The following is a 19038-nucleotide window of genomic DNA, read 5'->3' as shown; positions in this document are numbered from 1 at the left end:
CACCGAAGCAGAATATATGGCAGCCTCCATGGGAGCTCGTGAAGCAGTATGGCTAAGAAAGTTATTATTTGGATTATTTGGAAAAACTTTGAATTCAACAATAATTCACTGTGATAATCAGAGCTGTATCAAGCTCTCAGTAAATCTACTTTTTCACAATCGATCCAAACATATTGAGATCCCTTATCACTACATAAGAGATATGGTAGATCGAAACGTCATAAAACTAGTGTACATCAGTACTGAAGAACAAAATGCTGATATCTTCACCAAGCCACTTGCAAGATTGAAGATAGAATACTTCAGAAGTAAACTTGGTATGACTAGATTATAATTGAGATTATTAGGATGAAATTCCTACCACATGTAATTTGTTCATGAATAAATAAATAAAATGTATATTGCAATATTCTAACTGTGTTCAAGAAGATGACGATCTTCTTATGTTTAAGGTTACTATTTCAAGGTGACGATCTTGACAATAGTTGACTAAGTGTCAAGATTGACTACATTAAGTTGTTGTCCCGGACTGTGTCGGATATCTTGATCCTAAAGTATGTGATCATCTCATGATTGACTTCTTAAGTGATTGTCCCGGACTGAGCCGGATATCATGATATTGAGTTTATTGTCATGACAAGACTATATTAAATGTAGTCCCGAATTGTGTCGGAAGTCATGACAGAATATGCTCCCAAGAAAATTACTTAGATCCACTCCTGCTAAGAGGGAGTGTTAAGATATAGCCCTCGTGAATCTAACTAATGGTAAATCGGTTATTATCTGGAGAGCGATATATTAACAGAGCATACAGTTTGGAAATTAAACATAAACAAACTAATTGTTATGAACGGTTGCCTCCGTAGGGACATGTCCATATGTGGCATCTGCCACGTATGGACATGTCCCTACGTAGGCAACCTTTCCTCTTGTATTTAAACCGGATTCAATGATGGAGACGATCAATAACTCACAGCAATCAGTCTTCTAGAATCGCTATCATTATTCTTCGATCCATATTTCACAACAGGTCCCCGAACCAATCCTTGGAGTTTTGTATTCCTTATTTAGTATGGTTATCTGCAATGTTTGCTCAATACCCTAGATATCTCTCTGCATCAAAGAGAGGGTGATTTTAACATATATTAAGATGAGGATTAGAAGCATGACACACATCTGTGACCTCAAATGCGATTTATGTCTTTCTAGCTATTCATATATCAAGTGTGAACCAAACACGGAGCATACACATGAAAACACGAAGTATACACATGAATATATGCAGACACAAAGCATACACAAATACTCAAAGTATACACATGAATATGTACAATCACAAAGTATACAAACAAATACACATGTTGTTAGATCCTTCATTTTTTCTAAGCCAGAAAGTGTGCCTAACCCCATCTTTTCTCTTGAGCTAGAAAGTGAGTCTAACCCCATCTTTCCCCTTGATCTAGAAAGTGAGCCTAACCCCATCTTTCCTCTTGAGCTAGAAAGTGGGCCCAACCCCAATCCTTTCGCTCCTAATCCATTTCGAGTCAAAAAGTGGGATTAACCCCAATCCTTCTGCTCCTAATCCATTTCGAGCCCGAAAATGAGCCTAACCCCAATCCTTCTACTCCTAATCCATTTCAAGCCAGAAAGTGGATCTAACCCCAATCTATCCGCTCGTGTATGCTTATTGATGTGTCACAAGCTTTCTCCAATATGTTTCAACGTTTGCTTAATATGTCCCATAGATCTTGAGGATGTAAGGGCACCATAATTACTAGATTGGCTCCTCCACAAAGCTCCATTTTGTTTAATGTCCTTCTTCTCCCACTTGGATGCTTTTAAGATCTTCTTCATTGTGACTTGTTTTCTTGCTTGGATTTCCTTTTGTTTCAATGTCGAACATTGCCTCTATATTATGTAATTGGCTTCCACATGTGTGTCCTGGCCTCCATTCTTCCTTGCATTTGAAGCACAAACCTTTTCTTTTGGGTCTTCTTGTCGTCTTTTAAGTCTTTCTCAATCACAATCGTGTCCATATTCCCATTTTTCCTTACATTGAAAACATAGTCCTTTGTTTATGAGCTCATTTCTTTCATTGAAAAATAGAGGGGGAAAAGGTTGATTCCTTGTATGGAATTTGTCATTTGTATGTGTGATGTCTAGCTTTAATGCATTTTGGATTGCATCCTCAAGGGTTGTTGGATCGAGGGCACTTACCATGCCCTTGATTGATTCCTTTAATCCTTCCACAAATAGGTACATGAATCTCCGTTGAGAAATTTCTGGTACCATCACAACTATTTTTTTGGAATTCGATAACATAGTCTTCTACTATTCCATATTGCTTTAGTTGAGTGAGTTCTTTAAAATACCACTCAAGATGTTTTTGATCGAACCTTGTGATAAGTTTTTGGGTAAATTCATCATAAGTAGTTATTTGTTGGTGGCCTTGAGTAATAAGGTCATAGTGCTACCAATCATGGGCCATCCCTACTAAATGGAGTACGATGAACTTAATAGCATTTTCTTCGATCATTAGACTAAGTGATAGGTAGGTATCTAGTTTCTGGATCCATGATCATGCTGTAAATTTCCCGGAGCCATCAAAATTTGGGAGGGTCATTTTTCTTACCCTTTCTTTTAGATCTTTGTTAAGGTGCCCTCTTCTTCTATTACGGTCAACTCGATTTTTTGCTTCACAATAATCCCTAAAGGATACATTCCTTCTTACTTCGGGGTCTAATCTAAAGTATATTTCAGCAAGTTCTTCTACGCTATCTAAGGCTGGATTGTTTACCTCTTCTTCTAACATATGCTCTTCCCTAGGTAAGAGAGTTGGTATTGTTGGTCTAGGTGTTGATGCCCTTGTGGCCTGATCATTTTCAGAGTGAGTGGAATGAGTATCCCTTCCATGCTTTTGATTGGATCTAGAATTGTTGTTATTTGTGCTTTGTATGGCTTAGAGGAGAAGTTAGGTTGTCCTATCAAATTTTTCATTTTGGCTAATGAGGGTTTGATTGGTTCGTTCTATGAAAGCCCTCAATTCATTGCCCAATTGCTCACTCATGGTGGATGAGGCCTTTCTTCTATGGTAGGTTTTCATTAAGTACTCTTCACAAGATGGCAGGAAGGATGCTCTAATACCAATTGCAATGTCCCCTATTGGGACTTTACTTGATTTTTCCTAGAATTCCCAAAATAGGGTTTGGATTATGCTTGGAAATGTGAAGGGTCACTTAGTATCTTGTCTTAAAGTCACCGATCAATAATAATAATGGTTCAACATGCAGCAAATAATGGTTTCAGGACTGGTCTATATGCTTGATTAATTGATGTATCCAAAACTGTTCTACTCTCTATGAGGCTGATGCTTAATTAGTTGTTTTTGTCTAATCTACAGTATCTACCTTTCAGAATTGCTCAACACGATAGATTTATATTTGTGGTAATAATATATTTTATGTTCTTTGTAGTGCTATGTGTATATTTGTTGTAATGATATGTTTATGTATGCTCCAAATATATTCTGGTATGCTTTCCTTCTTCTCTTCGATGCTATTGATTTGTTGGTCCTTGCATGACTCCTTAGGTTGATTTATGAATCAATCCTTCTTATAAATATCAAACTACCTTTGTTGATTGTTGTACTTGATCTAAGTTTCTTACCTTCTTCTTTGATGCCTCCTTGAATGGATGATGTGTTGCATATATATCTCCTTAATGTGGATGAAAGGTTATGTCTCTCCCAAACGGTTCATCTTCCTTGCAAAGGTGGCGATCTTTAATACAATGTCTTTGCGTTTTGACTAATTAACTACTATTGTTATTGCCTCTAATAATGAATTAATAGCCCGTATTAGAGTGGGTATTGAACCATTTGCTTCATCTTTATCTTTGTATATGGATCGATCTATCTCTAGCCTTCTGGATCATTGTCTTCCCATTGTTGTTTTATGAAGATGTCTATTGCCTAAAACATTAGTTCCTATAGAAAATTGTGAAGTCTTATTAATAAAATGATTTTCTAAGTATCGGTTCCCTTTTCAGTCTTCTTTAGGGTGGTGGCATGACACTATAATCAATTTTCGCAACCTAGGAATAAATCTTTGTAACCAATTTCACCTTGTACTTCTCAACATTGCCATCTAAATCAATTTTCTTTTTGAACACCCATTTGCATCCAATGGGTTTACATCCATTAGACAATAGTACTATTCTTCACATGCCATTTTTCAATGGGGTCATCTCCTCATTTGTGGCCATTGTCCAGGCCTCTATATCATTCATATCCATAGCCTCCATTTCAGCCATAAGTTCATCAAGTGGTAGTAATCAAAGTAAAAATACATCTCCAATCAAGAAGATAGTACTCATTTGGTTGTTTTTTGTGCTAAGTGGGTCTCCTTGAGAGGGTTCTATCTCCCATTCTAAACTCTCTAAACTATTTGAGCTCTCCTTTTTAGATCCTTTGTGGGCTTCTAGTTCAACTTTCTCAATATTTTCTAGTAACTAAACCACATTTTTCTTTTATTAATTCACAATACATTGAAAGAAGAATTAATTTCTCTAAACATAACACTTCTAGTATACATAACTCTCTCAATCACAGGATCCGAAAGCTTGTACCATTTCACACAAATACCATAACCAATGAAGACACATTTTACTACCTTGTTCTTCAATTTTGACCTCTTATCGCTAGACACTATATGCCTCACAACTAAAAACTATAAAATATCTTAGTGAAGGCTTTTTTCTTGACCTCATGTCCATGGGTGTCTTATTAGCAAAGTTGATGTATGAGAAATGTTTATCAGATAATAAGCTATAACAATTGTTTTTGTTGATGGGGGGCACGCGCGAAGGCGAGGCTAGGGCTCCGGGTGGAGTTGCAGAAGTCGGGGATGATGGTGCATTGTCATGATGGAGCGCGCGCATAGAAGCAGAGGCGAGACTAGGGCTATAGGTGGAGTTGCAGAAGCCAAGGATGATGGTGAGCCAGATGAAGACGATGATTGGCTTCCCTTTACATTTGGGGGTTCTATTCTTCCATTTGTGTTTGCCATTTGCAATGGACCTCTATTTGTGGAGCGAGCTATGGAATAGTTGGGGGGTTTTACCCTAGTTTTTTGGCAAAGGCTGTTACAAATATATGTGTTGGGGGTTTGCTTGGTCCTCTTTTTTCGTGCCTTTTGGTAGCCTCTTGGAGGCTATTGGTCCCGTTTCTCTGCCTTGCTCAATGGGTGTTGTGGTGCTTGTGATTTCCAACGTGGCCTCTGCTTTGGCATGTGTTCTAGTTTTGGTTGCAGTTTGCCCCGATTCTTTGTTGGGGTTTGCTTGCTTGTGCCTTTGGCCATCGACATTATTTCGGTATCTAAGGGGATTTGTCTCTTGTTTGTTTTGTAGACCATGTGCTTCTCTATTTCCATCTTTTTCATGAGGGGTCTCGTTGCTACCCTAGCTCTCATCTCATTTTCCCTGTTTTTATTTGAGAGCATGATGATGGGTTTTGGTTCTCCTTCCCTCTTTTCTCCTTCCATGCTTGTTCTAGTGAGGTGAATGGATTTTCTTTTATGGGAAAGAGTGGTTGATTGGGCGAAGTCAAATGGAGTTTTTTGGGGGTGTTTGTTACCCTGTTTCTTGAGGCTAGCTGCTTTACTGTTTTCATCACCATGTTGTTATTTCTCTGTCACTTTTCTCCTAGACTCTGGTAGAGTTTGTTCGCTTAGTGTATGGCTGGTTTGTGCCTCGTTACCTTTTTAAGGTTTTGGGAGCCTTTCTAAAACCCAGTATTCCAAAAAACTAGTGTTCTGATCTTTTGCCTCTGGACCTTGTGGGGTTGAACAGTGTTTGGGTTGTTCAACTGATGGTCCGTTTCTCTTCAATTCCTCTTGAGGTGTGTCGGGTTCCTATGGAGGTGGAGCGGAGTTTTGTTGGAAGGAAGTTGACTTTTAGATAGATTGTCTTTGTTGGTTTCAACCTGTTGGTTTTGGGAGCCATATCAAAACCCAATATAATCGTTTGGGGAGCTTGTCAAAATCCCCTGGTTCCAGATTGTTCCTTTATGCTTTTCTTCAAAATTCTGGTTGTTATGGTTTTGGGATCCTTGCCCAAAGCAAATGTTCAAGTTATGGGTGCCTAGGAAAACCGTTGGTACTTGTTGTAGGTTAAGGGAGCCTTGATAAAACCCTTGGATTATCATGTATTGACATCCTTTGGTGTTGTTTGAGTCGTATGGAGTATGGCTTCGACTTTATTTTTTCAGCTGGTTCTTCAATAGTTATACTTTGATGATTTGGCTGAGGTTGGGTTGTTGGTTGTCTATGATGTATCTTTTAGCAATGTTTTTCTTTGGGTTTCAGATCCTTGGAAAATCCAAGGGTTTCAAGTCCCTTCAAAACTTGTTGTAAAGGGTTTCGGGTCCCCTCAAAACCTGTTTGATCCTTAATAAAAAAACAATTGTTTTTTGCTGAAAATGTTGCTCCAAGCCAACCCTACTAAGTATATTCCTATCCCTTTGTATTAATGTCTTGTTCATTCTTTCTATAGCCCTATGCTACTAAATGGTACATGGAGTTGTCTTATATATTTCTATTCCATGATCTTTGTAGAACCTATCAAAATCTACTAAATAAATCTCATTGCCATTATCAGCCCTCGAAACATCTTTTTAATAGTCTGCTTCTTTACAAGAGCCTTAAACCCTTTAAATTTACTAGAGACTTAAGATTTATTTCTCAAAAAATATACCCATATTCTTCTATTATAATCATCAATGAATAAAATATTTTAGAATTAAAAAAACATTAGCAAGACCGAAATCATCATAAAGTATCATGTGTAACATCCCAAAAGATTTATAAGAATTTGAATTAAACCAAATAAAGGTTCTATAATTACATTTGGTTCTTTAAGTTAATACCTCACTCTTCCTCTATCTAAAATTACATCGTTGTCATCTCAATAAGAGTTATATACAAAATAACAATTTGACGTGGTCCAAAGACTCAATTAAGATAGATTCTACATAAGTTCAGTGAAACGGCTTCTGAACGAATGTACACCCATTCATTATTGTTCATAAATTTCAAGTTAAACTGATCCCTTCTAGTTGCCTGATTGCTTTTCCCAGAACAGTATACAAAAAAGAAATATAACAAATATGATCTATTCCAATTAAAACAAACAAACAAACAAACATGATCTGTAAATACCCAAATCAAAAGCAAGAGTTATAGTGTAATTGTTACCATCTTCTTCCTACAAATAGTATAGAATGTGCTCGTTTTTCAACAGAACTGTTGTTACTACGATAATATTTTGCCACTCTTGTATATCTTGAACAGAGAAGTTGAGTTTCATTTGCAGAAACAACAAAACAATTTACTGATAATAAGCCGAAGAACAAAACACAGACTTGGAGAAAGTCTGAAATGTAGAAAGCTTGACGCTTGGATGGCAGTATAGCACCAGTTGATTCGAATGCTTCAGTACTAATTAGCTAAGTTCAAGACAATTGTTGTCATTTGTTAAAAAGAAGACTGCAGAACCTCTGCCATTAAAGAATAAAAAGCATCATATACAATGGTAGAATTCAGCATGTATGTAAATGCATTACAGCAGAGCCAACTATAGTGCACCTACTTCCTCGTAAGAGCGGCTAAATAATTATTTTTTTTAAATAATCTGTAATGGAAAGTCTAGCAGTTATTTACAGAATAAACTTACATATTGGTGTGCCTCCTTGCATTATGGTAGCTATAAGTCAGAGTTACTCAGTGTTGCCCACTGAACGTTGCGAGATTTTTTTCCTGTTGTGTAGTAGTACAATATACTACCAAAAAAACCAAGTAAAGTTCCAACCAGGAATAAGGAAACTGCTTTTAGAAACCAAATCCAGCTAGAAGAGACTATCTCAATGCCTTTCAGGCGTATTTCTAAGATATCGTGGACTTGTCCATCATGATTACCTACATAGGAAACTGACAGTTTGCTTCTTGTAGCATGCATACGTGTATAACCAAACTCCTCGCTGCGATATATGGACCCAATAGGCTGTGGATAAATAGGATCTGCTGGATGATCAGGCCTAGGCTGCCATTGCGGTTGCACTTCATTTCCACCCATTCCAACCACAACATGTATTGGAAGGTTAGCTCCAATATCCATATTTCCACATGAGGAGTTTTTTAGTGGGCAAAACCTCTCATAGCTATGAACATGACCCCATAAAACAAGATTGACACCAAACTCCACAAAAAGAGGTTCTAAGTGCTCCTGCATTTTTTCCCTAATAGGAGCATCTCCTATCCTGCTGCTTGTGGTATACATGGGACGGTGACCTTGAACAACTACAAATGGAGTTTTAATGCGATCAACTTGTCTTAAGTCATGCTCAATGAAAGCATATTGATCACTTCCTTGGAGAAAATTTGTTTCAGTTGAGATGTACACAAAGTGAACAACTCCCACATCAAAAGAATAGTAGAGATTTCGAGTTGCTGGAGAAGAATTTCCTGTTGGAAATGAAGAATTGCCAGGCATATGAAACTTCAGGCTATAAGGCACCCCACATTCACCACCTCCATCAGTCCCATAAACTGAACTTGCCCATGAAGGTTTCCACGGTTGTTGTGGCCAGTCATACTCATGATTTCCTATACATACATGATAGGGGAATTTGGATGCGAGAGGTTCAATCTGAGAGAAAAAGGAATCCCATGACCATGCATAGCCTCTGGCATAACTCAAATCGCCAATGTGAGATAAAAATGCAGGCTTATCCCTAAGTTCTTCAAGGTCTCGCAGTAGCCATTTTATGGTTAGCTCACTTTCTGCCTGGGTCCAACGAAATGTTTTATATGGAAGAGATGTTCCCATATCTCCAAAAACAAATGCAATAGTCTCATCCAATTCTTTGTCTGGAGATACAAAGCTCCGAATTGAACTCCAGCCTCCCTCATTGCTTCCAACCTGAAAAATTATGAATTGATGAAACATTTGTAGATAAGAGAACATATGTACTACCAGTAGCTCAAAATTAAAAATCTTGCAAACAGAAAATACAGGTAACAAAACTTATGTTTGGTAAAAACAGAAAAATTATATTTGATTTCATACGGATCATGGCTTGACATACTGATCTTTAAATCAGTTTGTGCTTAATATGATTCTGTGATATTTAATTCTATAGCCTATTTGGAGCACTTAATTTCTTCAATATTTCTATAGTCCTTATGTCCTTACCTTCATTGCTGTTACTTCAATACATCGAATTCTCCCTGATAAATATAACTCCTGCATTTGGTCAAATGCACGTAAAGAAGCAATTACGGGATTGCTATGTTAATCTAGAGCTAAAGTTAAAGATGATCAATCCATTCCTTAATCTTCACCCTATGGTTGCCAGAGGATGGGTTATGGCATTGGCAGCAATGAGAAAGGGAGAGAATGCTAATAGGAGCCTATTGATTACTAAAATTTGACTAAGTCTGAAAATTTAAAAGATCTTCTAAAACCTAGAATTTGCATTATAACTCCTAGAGTTCTGAAACCACTCTCAACATCCTGCCAATATATACATGAAATATAACTTAAAGTATAAGGACTTATACTTAAATGTTATATTTCATCTATATATTCTGATGAAGAGAATGAGGTTGTTTTAATCTTGTTTCCTCTCCTCCTTCAAACTCTACAAACCTGTTTTCAGCAAGCAACAATGCCAAATGAGTGAAAAAAGTTAAAAAAAAACACTTAAAATCGTGGCTGGGCGTGTTTAGTGAATGGCGCGAGTCCAAGTGAAAGACTCATGTGAGTCCACTCAAAAAGCAGTCTGTACCAAATAAAATATTAAATTGTCTTTTACAATAATTTTTATCTAAGTTACCGGGTTTGCCCTCCTGGCCCTCTGGTCCAGACAGGGTCCTTATTCCATAGGCATGGTTCGTGTGAGGATGGACCCAGATCAAACCCAGGCGAACCAAGGCGGACCCAAGTCGAACCTAGGCGGACCAAGGCAGACCCAATTCGAACCCGAGCGGCCGGTGGCTGAAAAACGCCATTTTATTTGCAATTTTTAAAAAAAAAAAAAAATTTGCCACTTAAAAAAATGAAAATAAAACCCTAAAAGTGAGTTTTAAAACATAAACTTTGCTCATTTCTCCTCATTTGTGTTGCAAACAAAAGTTTTTTGCTAGCAGGTTGAAGAAACGGTGAACAAAGTTTTGCTTCCAAAATCAAAGAGGAGTTGAAGACTGATTTTTTAAGCTTCAACAAGCGTTGCAGCATCATTTCCACACATTTGCAAGCTCCCATTGGCTAAAAGAGGTAGGTTTTTTAACCTTTTTTTCAACTATTTTTGTTTCACAAATTGTCAAACATGAAACATTAATTGTTTTTCATTATTTTGTTTTTGTTGTGAATTTGTTAATATTATTTCTTGCCATAGGAACTAGAATGGCATCTACCTCTTCCTCCATTGCCACAAATGAACAATAAATCTCAAAACAAAGAAATAATCCAAATTCTCCTCTGTGGAAGTATGTTGACATTCTAAGACTGCTTCCAGGAGGTGGGGGATTTCATTCAAGATACCAAGGATGTGGTGTTGAATGTAATAGTTCATATTTTTGGGTGGTAGGCCATTTGTGTGGAATACTAGGAAGAGGCATCAAAAAATGCCCTGGAAAAGAGGGTAAACCTATACCAGATGAGACGGTGATAAAATATGTTAGGGAGCATGAGGCAACAGAAGAGAGGGAAGCCCGCAGATTGAATCAAACTGCAGCAAAAAAAAAAAAAGGAATGCAACCCCATTTAATCGCAATGTTGTAGTAGAAAACCACCCCTTCTTTTCCATTGCTGAACCTCAAAGTGAAGCACCCTTGACACGCAAAAGAACAAAGGGGCTTTTAGAAACCACATTTCAAAATGAGAGTTGAGACATTGCTGACCAAGATGTAGCAAGGTGCATATATGTGAATGGGTTGGCTTTCAATGTTGTTCGCTCCCCATATTGGAAGCAAATGTTGAGAAGTGTTAATGAAGCTTCAAGAGGGTATAAGGGCCCAGGTTATGAGAAGGTACGTGGAGCCTTATTGGAAAAAGAGGTGAAGGGGTTGAAGATGCATTGAAACCCATAAGCGATTCATGGGCTGATACAAGTGTATCAATTGTTTCAAATGGGTGCAAAGATTCTAAAAATCATCCCTTGATCAATGCCATAGAGGTGTCCCCTAAAGGGGCAATGTTTTTGAAAGCTGTGGATTGTGAGGGCCAAGTAAAAGATGGCCAATTTATTGCAGATATTCTCATCTCCGCCATTGAGTCAGTGGGACCCCGCAATGATCACATCTTTTGGACACCTTGTGCAATCCATTCACTCAATCTTATGCTACAAAAGATTGGGAAAAAAATTAAATGAATCGAAGATGTGTATGTAGAGGTTGACGACATCCCGACGTTCATCACAAATCACCACATGTCTCAAGGGATTTTTAGATCCTTTTCAAATTTGGAGCTATTGAAGGTAAGTGAAATAGTAATTTAATTTTACATTTTCTGATTTTTTTAATTTTCAATGTTCATAATATCATTGTGTAAGCTATATTGTGTATTCTTCTTTAAAGTTTGGCTTTATTTTTTAATCATTTTGGCATTAATTTGTGTTATAGGTCGCTGAGACCCATTTTGCATCAAACACAATTGTCTTGAGATGACTTGTGAAAGTGAAAGTGGCACTTTGCAATATGGTGATCACCACAAATTGGACTGTATGGAAGCAGAGTAGCAGTGAGAGGGCAGCAAAAATTAGGGAATGGATATTGAATGAGTCATAGTGGGATCTTGTGACATATCTCCTTAGTTTCACTAAACCCGTTATGAGCATGATTCGCTATACTGACAAGGATAGGCCTTGCATTGGTGACATTTATGATGGCATTGACTCAATGCTTGAAAAAATGAAGTGCATTATAAATGCAAGAGAGAATGACCTCGAGGAGAAATTCTTCAAACAAGTGGAAGCAATTGTTGTAGAAATGTAGAATAAGATGACCACTCCTTTGCATCTTCTTGCCTATGCCTTGACACCAAAGTACTATAGCAATCAATTTCTTGATACACCAGGAAGGATTCCACCATGGAGAGATCTAGAAGTATTTGATGGGTACAAGGCAGCATTCCTTCGACTCTTTCCTAATGATGATTTGCGAGATATTGTTACAAATGAGTTCATAGAATTTGCAAATGGAAATGGTCCAAGTGTTGATGCTCTTCGTCATAGATCCAAGAAGGATGCTCATAGTTGGCGGTACTTCCATGGCACATGCTTCCAAAACCTACAACCCCTCGCTGTCAAAGTTTTATCACAAGTTTAATTAATTAAAATTTATCACAAGTTTATTTATAGTTTACTTTGTCTTCATAGGTTGCTAGTAATTTTTTATCTTAATTTTTATAAATGTATAACTTTAATTGTTTACTTTGTCTTCATAGGTTGCTAGTTCATCTAATTCAGAAAGAAATTGGAGAACATACTCTTTCATCCACTCAATAAAGCGCAATAGGTTGCTATCAAAAAGAGCAGAGAACCTAGTATACGTGCATTCCAACCTACGTCTTCTTTCACACAAGCAACATGACTACAAGCAAGGGGAAACGAAGATGTGGGATGTAGAGCCAAAGCATACTGATTTGGATGCTTCCGCTTCTCAGCTTGTTGCATTTGATGACTCGGATAGCAAGCAAACTTATAGTGCGAGTGCGAGTGCAAGTGCAAGTGGCATTGGTATTGATTCATCTAATGTCAATGTCAATGAGGAGGAGGATGAGGAGGAGGAGAATGAGGATGATGAATTAGAGAATCCATTTGATGATTAAACTTTAAATTGTTGAAAGTTGAAACAATGATACTTGAATATTTTGTCATTTTGATATTAAACTTGATGTATATGATGTTATTATGGTTGATCATGATGCTATGATTACAAGTTTTTGTTGGTATTGTTGCTTATATGATGCTTTGTGACATGCTAATCTTAATTCATGCTTATATATATATATATATATATATATATGTTTTTGTACTAACGAACCCAAACACCTTTTCAAAATTTTGTCGTATTAGCGTACCGGTTCTTCGAACCCGAACTGGTGCCCGAACCTGAACTAGCAACCTAAATTTTTATATAATATTGGAATTATCTTAAAAAACAAGAAAGCCCCCTTGGCTCACTTTCCTAATGACATAACATTGATCCTCTTTTAAAACAACATTAAGTTGTCCACTTTTTAAAAAATTAAAACATAAAGTTAACACAAACTTAAATTACTATTTTAAAAATTATTTTCCCACACCTTACAAAAGATTACGAAAAATAAAATAATAGGATTAGGTGCACTTTATTATCTTTGATTCAAAAAGGGGAGATGACACATCCACCACTCAAGGAGCAATCTATAGAGCATCTTGAATCACCTACAAATATGCACTGTTGCATAAACTACAATAGTGGATACCTATTGGATTGACTGCACCACCCAAAGCTATTAGAATGCAAAATGGCTTATATTAAATAGAAGCCTATTAATTAACAATACTTCCTACATTATATTCACAACCTACAATCTATGTACAACCATATGCCATCTTTAGGGCAAGCAAAAATACACCTCTACTTTTCTAACAATACCAAACCATTGGCATTATTACAAACAAAGCTAGACTGCCCTAATGACTAAACCAAATACAATTCCAAGTTTATCTATAAACTTGACAAACTTAGATGAGTTTGCTTTGTTGCAAGACAATAATAAAGACAATTATCTTCATTGTCAACTATTTGGTGCATAGAATGTTGATGAACTTCAATATGCTTGGTCTTGTAATGATAGACCGGGTTCTTCCTTATCAGATGAACACTCTAGTTGTAACAAAAGAAAAGAGAGATTGGTATTGCTTGGTCAAATTGAAGATGGACCGATAACCTTGATAACCATATTAAGCTTTAATAGTTGCCTTGTATTATGCTTTAGTGGACAATGACGCAAATGTATAGCTTTTTCCACCAAAAAATTACTTCTGAACCAGAGTAAAATCATAACCTGTTGTAGACTTCGTTGTATCAACTAATCCTGCCCAATCAAAATCAGTATATCTTGCTAGTATGAAGTCAATAGATCTCTAATATAGAATGCCAAATTCAAAGTACTCTTTGACATATTTAAGGACTCATTTTGCAGCTTGCCGATGTTCTTCTTGAGGCTTAGACATGAATTGTGAAAGGCAACTTACTATTAGACATGAATTGTGAAAGACAACTTACTAAAAAACATACATCTAGTCAGGTGGTAGTAAGATAAATCATACTGCCCACCAACTATCAACTCCTAATTCACTGATTAGAAGAAAATAAGTTTTAGTTGAAAGCTTTATCCCAACTTCCATTCGCCTAAGTTACCGGGTTCGCCTATCTAGAGCCCCTAACACGGACCAGGTCCACATGGGTCCTGGTTCGCATTGGGTTCGTGATTGGTTCCGATAGGGTTCACCCCAGGGGCCCTGGGTTCCCTGTGGATTTGTGTTCACGAACCCACAAGGAACCTAGTGCCCTTGGGGGGAACCTTGTCTGGACTCGGGCGAACCCGGGTGAACCCAAGTTTTTTGGCTAGGTTAAGTCACTTAGAGTGACTTTTAAACATTAAAAAATTATTATTTTTGCCTTTTTAAAGCAAAAAACCCTAATCCACCCCTTGCTAAATACATTTGAAACCTAAAACAACTTCAGTTGCTCATCTATTCTCTCTTGGTATATTTAAATTTGTAATTTTGTATATTTCTTAAATTTTTTGCATATAATATATATATACATACATACATATACATACACACACACACACACACACATTTTTGCATATAATATATATATACATACACACACGCGCGGATATATACATACATCATACATACATACATACATACATATATATATATAAACGAACCCAACCCACAAACCCAAAAGGCAAAATAAATTTTGCCCAAACCCACAAATCGGGTTCGCGTCCTCGAACCCACTCCCGAATCCGAACCAGTAACTTAGCCATTGGCATAGATGTAGAATCACATCAATCACTCCTAATTTTTCTAAAAGAGCTTTGGCATACAAAGTTTGCGATACGAAAAATAGTATGATCAAAGTGCTAATTTTGAAAATAAATAGTATTGAAGCCGACCTAGATTTATCATTTCAAAAAGAAAATAAATATGAGAATTCGCCTTTTGAATTAAAGCAACAATACTTTTGGTGATGACAAGATCAATATCATAGACAATTAGGATCACTATGTCATTACCAATGATTTTGTTGTAGACAGTGGGTTCAAAATAGCTTTTTTTGAAACCACAATCTCTAGGACAATTTAAAATATCAAGCTTGAAGATCTTGCTTAAGTCCATACAGGGAATTCACCAACCTACAAATCAAACATTCTTTTCTAAGAACCTGGAAACCCTATGACTACACCATATAGACTTCCTCCTCCAAGTCTCCATTCAAGAAGAACTTTTAACATCCATTTAATATAATTGGAATCAAACTAAGTAGCAATGGAGATAACCAACAAAAGGTTACCATCTTGATAGTAGGATGTGATGTCCCCTTCTAGCTAGAGACATCACTCTAGCTTGTGATTAGCCTATCAAAGATCCTCGTAGGCTAGTAGGATTGGATAGAGGGTCACCTTGGCATGGAGATCTTCCGGGGACAGAGCAGAGTACACTTCTGGGTTGCCAGAGTTTGTTTATGATGAGTTTTGCTTTGAGTTTGGCTTGGCCAGGCTATTTTTAGCAGTTGGAGATGGACCCCTACTATTTTTAGCAGACATCACGGTCATATGGGTGGTCAACTAGTGAGCTCCAGTTTCAGACGGCATAGCTAAATTCAAAATATTTGTGGAGTTAGACAAGTTTGAATGACTTAGCATTTATTATTAAGTGATTTAATAATAAAGTTATAAAGTGACTTTATATTATAATCACTTAACTTGAGGGTCAACTCATCATTAGACGGGGCCATGTTTTTAATTAAATTATCAGAACCAGACTATTGAAATATTAAAATTAAATGCCCATTTAATGATTAAAATCGTTTTGACACCCAAAGTGAAATTAAATGAAATTACAAGCAAAATTGTAATTAAGAGGATTAGGGTACGACTTGCAAAAAAGGATATATAGCGTTGAGTTTGGAAAGAAGAGGATGGCTAATTTATTTTGACATTGTGAAATTGAAAGGGTTTGCTCTTGAGACTAGGGTTTTCAGCCACCATTGGAGGACGTAGTTGCTTCAATGTTCACCATCTGAGCTGATGAAATATTCAGTGATATTTGGTTTCAGGAAGACTTCATTCAGAGGTCTTATTTGCATCTAATTGCGCAGAATTGAAGAATAAATTCACGAGAAATTATTGCAGATTTATTGAAGAAATTTTGGTGATTAACAAGTACGGTACGGATTGCTACAGTACCACCGTACGGACTGCTACAGTACCGCGTGAACAGTAATTTTTTTCAAAAAAATTAAAATTTGCAGTTTGCAGATTTTTCAACTACCGGGACAGCAAAAATCAGGTTTTTTATCTTACATTGTAATGAATTTGTTTTCCAGGCATATTGGCCATAAAACAGAACAACATTCCCTTGATAGTCTCGTAAATTAATTCCAGCAGTAATATTATTGTTTCAGTATTATTTTAAGCATAGGAGTTTATTTCAGTATTGTATCATTGCTCATTATTACCAAAAAACACAAAAAAATCCATAAACATTCAAAAACCAAAACAAATTCAAATCTACTGCATTCAAAAGAAACAGTCAGCAGAGGAGAGCCAAGTTGGGTTCTTACATAGGAGAAAAGTTCTCTTCATAGCCTACCCCTTCCTCCTATGCATATCCTTTGTCGACAAGATGAGCTTTGTACTTGTCTGAAGACCCATAGTAGCATTATACTTACATAGCAATGACAAACAAACTGAAAGTGTAAATGGAATTCAATTGAATGAGAAAATGAGAAAAATGCAGCAAATTAAAAAACATTGAAATACTTAAAAAATGTTCAATAGCTGCCTAAAGGTGACAAATCACAAAGAAATGAATATTGAAGGATTTATAAAAAAAAACCTAATGCAATTTAGAAAAACCCAATGGGTTTTTTCGAAAAAAATGCATTTAAACCATGTGTTTTCCACATTTGCCTAGCTTTTTGCTGGTTTTGATCATCATTGATTAATTTTTGATAAAACCAAGCATTCCAATTCTAACCATCATGAGAAAGTTGGTGGGCATCAAGTACTCACAGTTAACCACAAGTTTTCCTTGGGTTTTACGTCTATGCAAAGAACTATCTGATTTACGCTCGACTTTATAAATTCATTTACAACTAATGGATTCTTCCTTGCAAACAATATTGACAACACCTAAGGATTATTTTTCATCAAGGCATCATATTCCACTTTCATGGCCACTATTTAGGGTTTCCTTTGGCCTCTTCAAATGTGCTAGTGTAATATCCCGGATAATTTTTTTTTATTTTTAGCACAATAAGAATTACAACCAAACACGTAACCCGTTAAGGTTAGAAAATATAAACTCAATGCTTGCTGAAATTGTAACCCTTCCACTTTCTGATCACCAAGTGCCCAATGTGGGAAGGTGAAAGCATACAGTGATAAGGGGCTCGTTAGCTCACTGATTTGTTGGAAATTATAAAGCAAGTACAATGCTGGGTGGCAAGCCAGCCCCTTCCACTTTTCAGCAGGATGAAGAACAAGAACTTGGCGGTAAACCAGCCAAGGGAACAAAAGCATAACCGGAACCAAATCACTCTACCGCTTATGCAGCGGGAGGACTTATGCATAAAAACTATCACTCAACCGCATATTTCAGTGGGAGGACAATACCACTCAACCACTTATTCAATGGGAGGATAGAAGCACAAATAAATTACAAACACTAAGGCGGCCCAGCCAGCCTCTTCCACTTATGCAGTGGGGATTACAATGAGCACTTCAAGTTCAATATGAGGTTAGTACTACTAACCAATGATACAAGATGATTACAATGAAGTAATACAACATTCAATCATAGGCTAGAACTGATTTCAGGCTAAAACATAAAAACAACAATTCTGATATAAATACCAGCATCTCCAGAAATGGGCCAACAACATGGAAATGCACATAACTCTTCCGAATCAGCTCCAAAATGCTCATGAAATCAAGCGAACAACTGTTATGACCAAGGCGAATCAACCATGAGCTCAAACCAGCACCCAAATCACCACACGCAAAAGGCACGCAAACCAAGGCACTCCAAGAAAGGTACGACCAGCTGCAAATTTCGGTTTGATCTCAAAAAATCATATCATCACCAAACCCAACGCCCTTCCAAAGGAATGATTGCCTCTCCAAGGCGCTTCCGACGAGCCTCTACCCAGAAGAAACGAGCACTCGGGCAAAGAGTTATAATCAGAAATCCGCTTCAGCCACTCCAAACCAGCAACATAGAAAACTCACCAAAACTCTAAAACTGAAAACCCTCACACCAAAATCAACTCTAAATCACACCCACCAGCTAGGTACTATATTGCAAGTACGAAACTGTGCTAGCTAGGAAGCCTCAACTCCAAAGCTCAGTTTTGCTCTCCATTTCGGCAACATAAAAATGCAAATTCTTTAGATGATCCAAACGAGAGCCCAAGGCTCTTATTTATAACTTTTTGCTCCCTAAATTCAAATGCAAATGCACCCAAATACATCCAAATTACATGTCACTTCATTATTCCTCCCAAAGGCACCCAAAAACATTTGAAAAATATAAAATAAGTCCCTCAAGGATGGCGTCCCCTTCCCTTAGGTAAGTTCAAACTTTTGCCTGGGATAATAACTTGCAAACAAGACATTGAGTGATGCTCATGAAATAATTCGATTTCCCTTATGCCATTGACTTAGGAAAAATTGATAAAATCACTTGAATAAAAT

General features: G+C 36.9%; 1 protein-coding gene across 2 annotated transcripts; it reads right to left on the bottom strand.

Annotated features, from left to right (window-relative positions):
- Positions 1 to 7152: 7152 nt before the first annotated feature.
- LOC131872775 (probable inactive purple acid phosphatase 2) lies at positions 7153 to 9015 on the bottom strand. Of its 2 annotated transcripts, none has more exons than XM_059216149.1 (2): positions 7729 to 9015; positions 7153 to 7552 (listed from the first exon to the last, which is right to left on the bottom strand). In XM_059216149.1, exon 1 carries the CDS (start codon positions 8998 to 9000, stop codon positions 7759 to 7761), a length of 1242 nt encoding a protein of 413 aa, XP_059072132.1. In that variant the 5' UTR covers positions 9001 to 9015; the 3' UTR covers positions 7153 to 7552; positions 7729 to 7758. The 2 variants fall into 2 exon arrangements, with proteins under 2 accessions (XP_059072132.1, XP_059072133.1); XM_059216150.1 differs by having other exon boundaries at positions 7153 to 7501.
- Between the last annotated feature and the right edge of the window lie 10023 nt (positions 9016 to 19038).

The sequence above is a fragment of the Cryptomeria japonica genome, unplaced genomic scaffold (genome assembly GCF_030272615.1).
Source record: "Cryptomeria japonica unplaced genomic scaffold, Sugi_1.0 HiC_scaffold_773, whole genome shotgun sequence".
In the NCBI taxonomy this organism is placed as follows: domain Eukaryota; kingdom Viridiplantae; phylum Streptophyta; class Pinopsida; order Cupressales; family Cupressaceae; genus Cryptomeria; species Cryptomeria japonica.
This window is presented reverse-complemented; position numbering and strand designations above follow the sequence as displayed.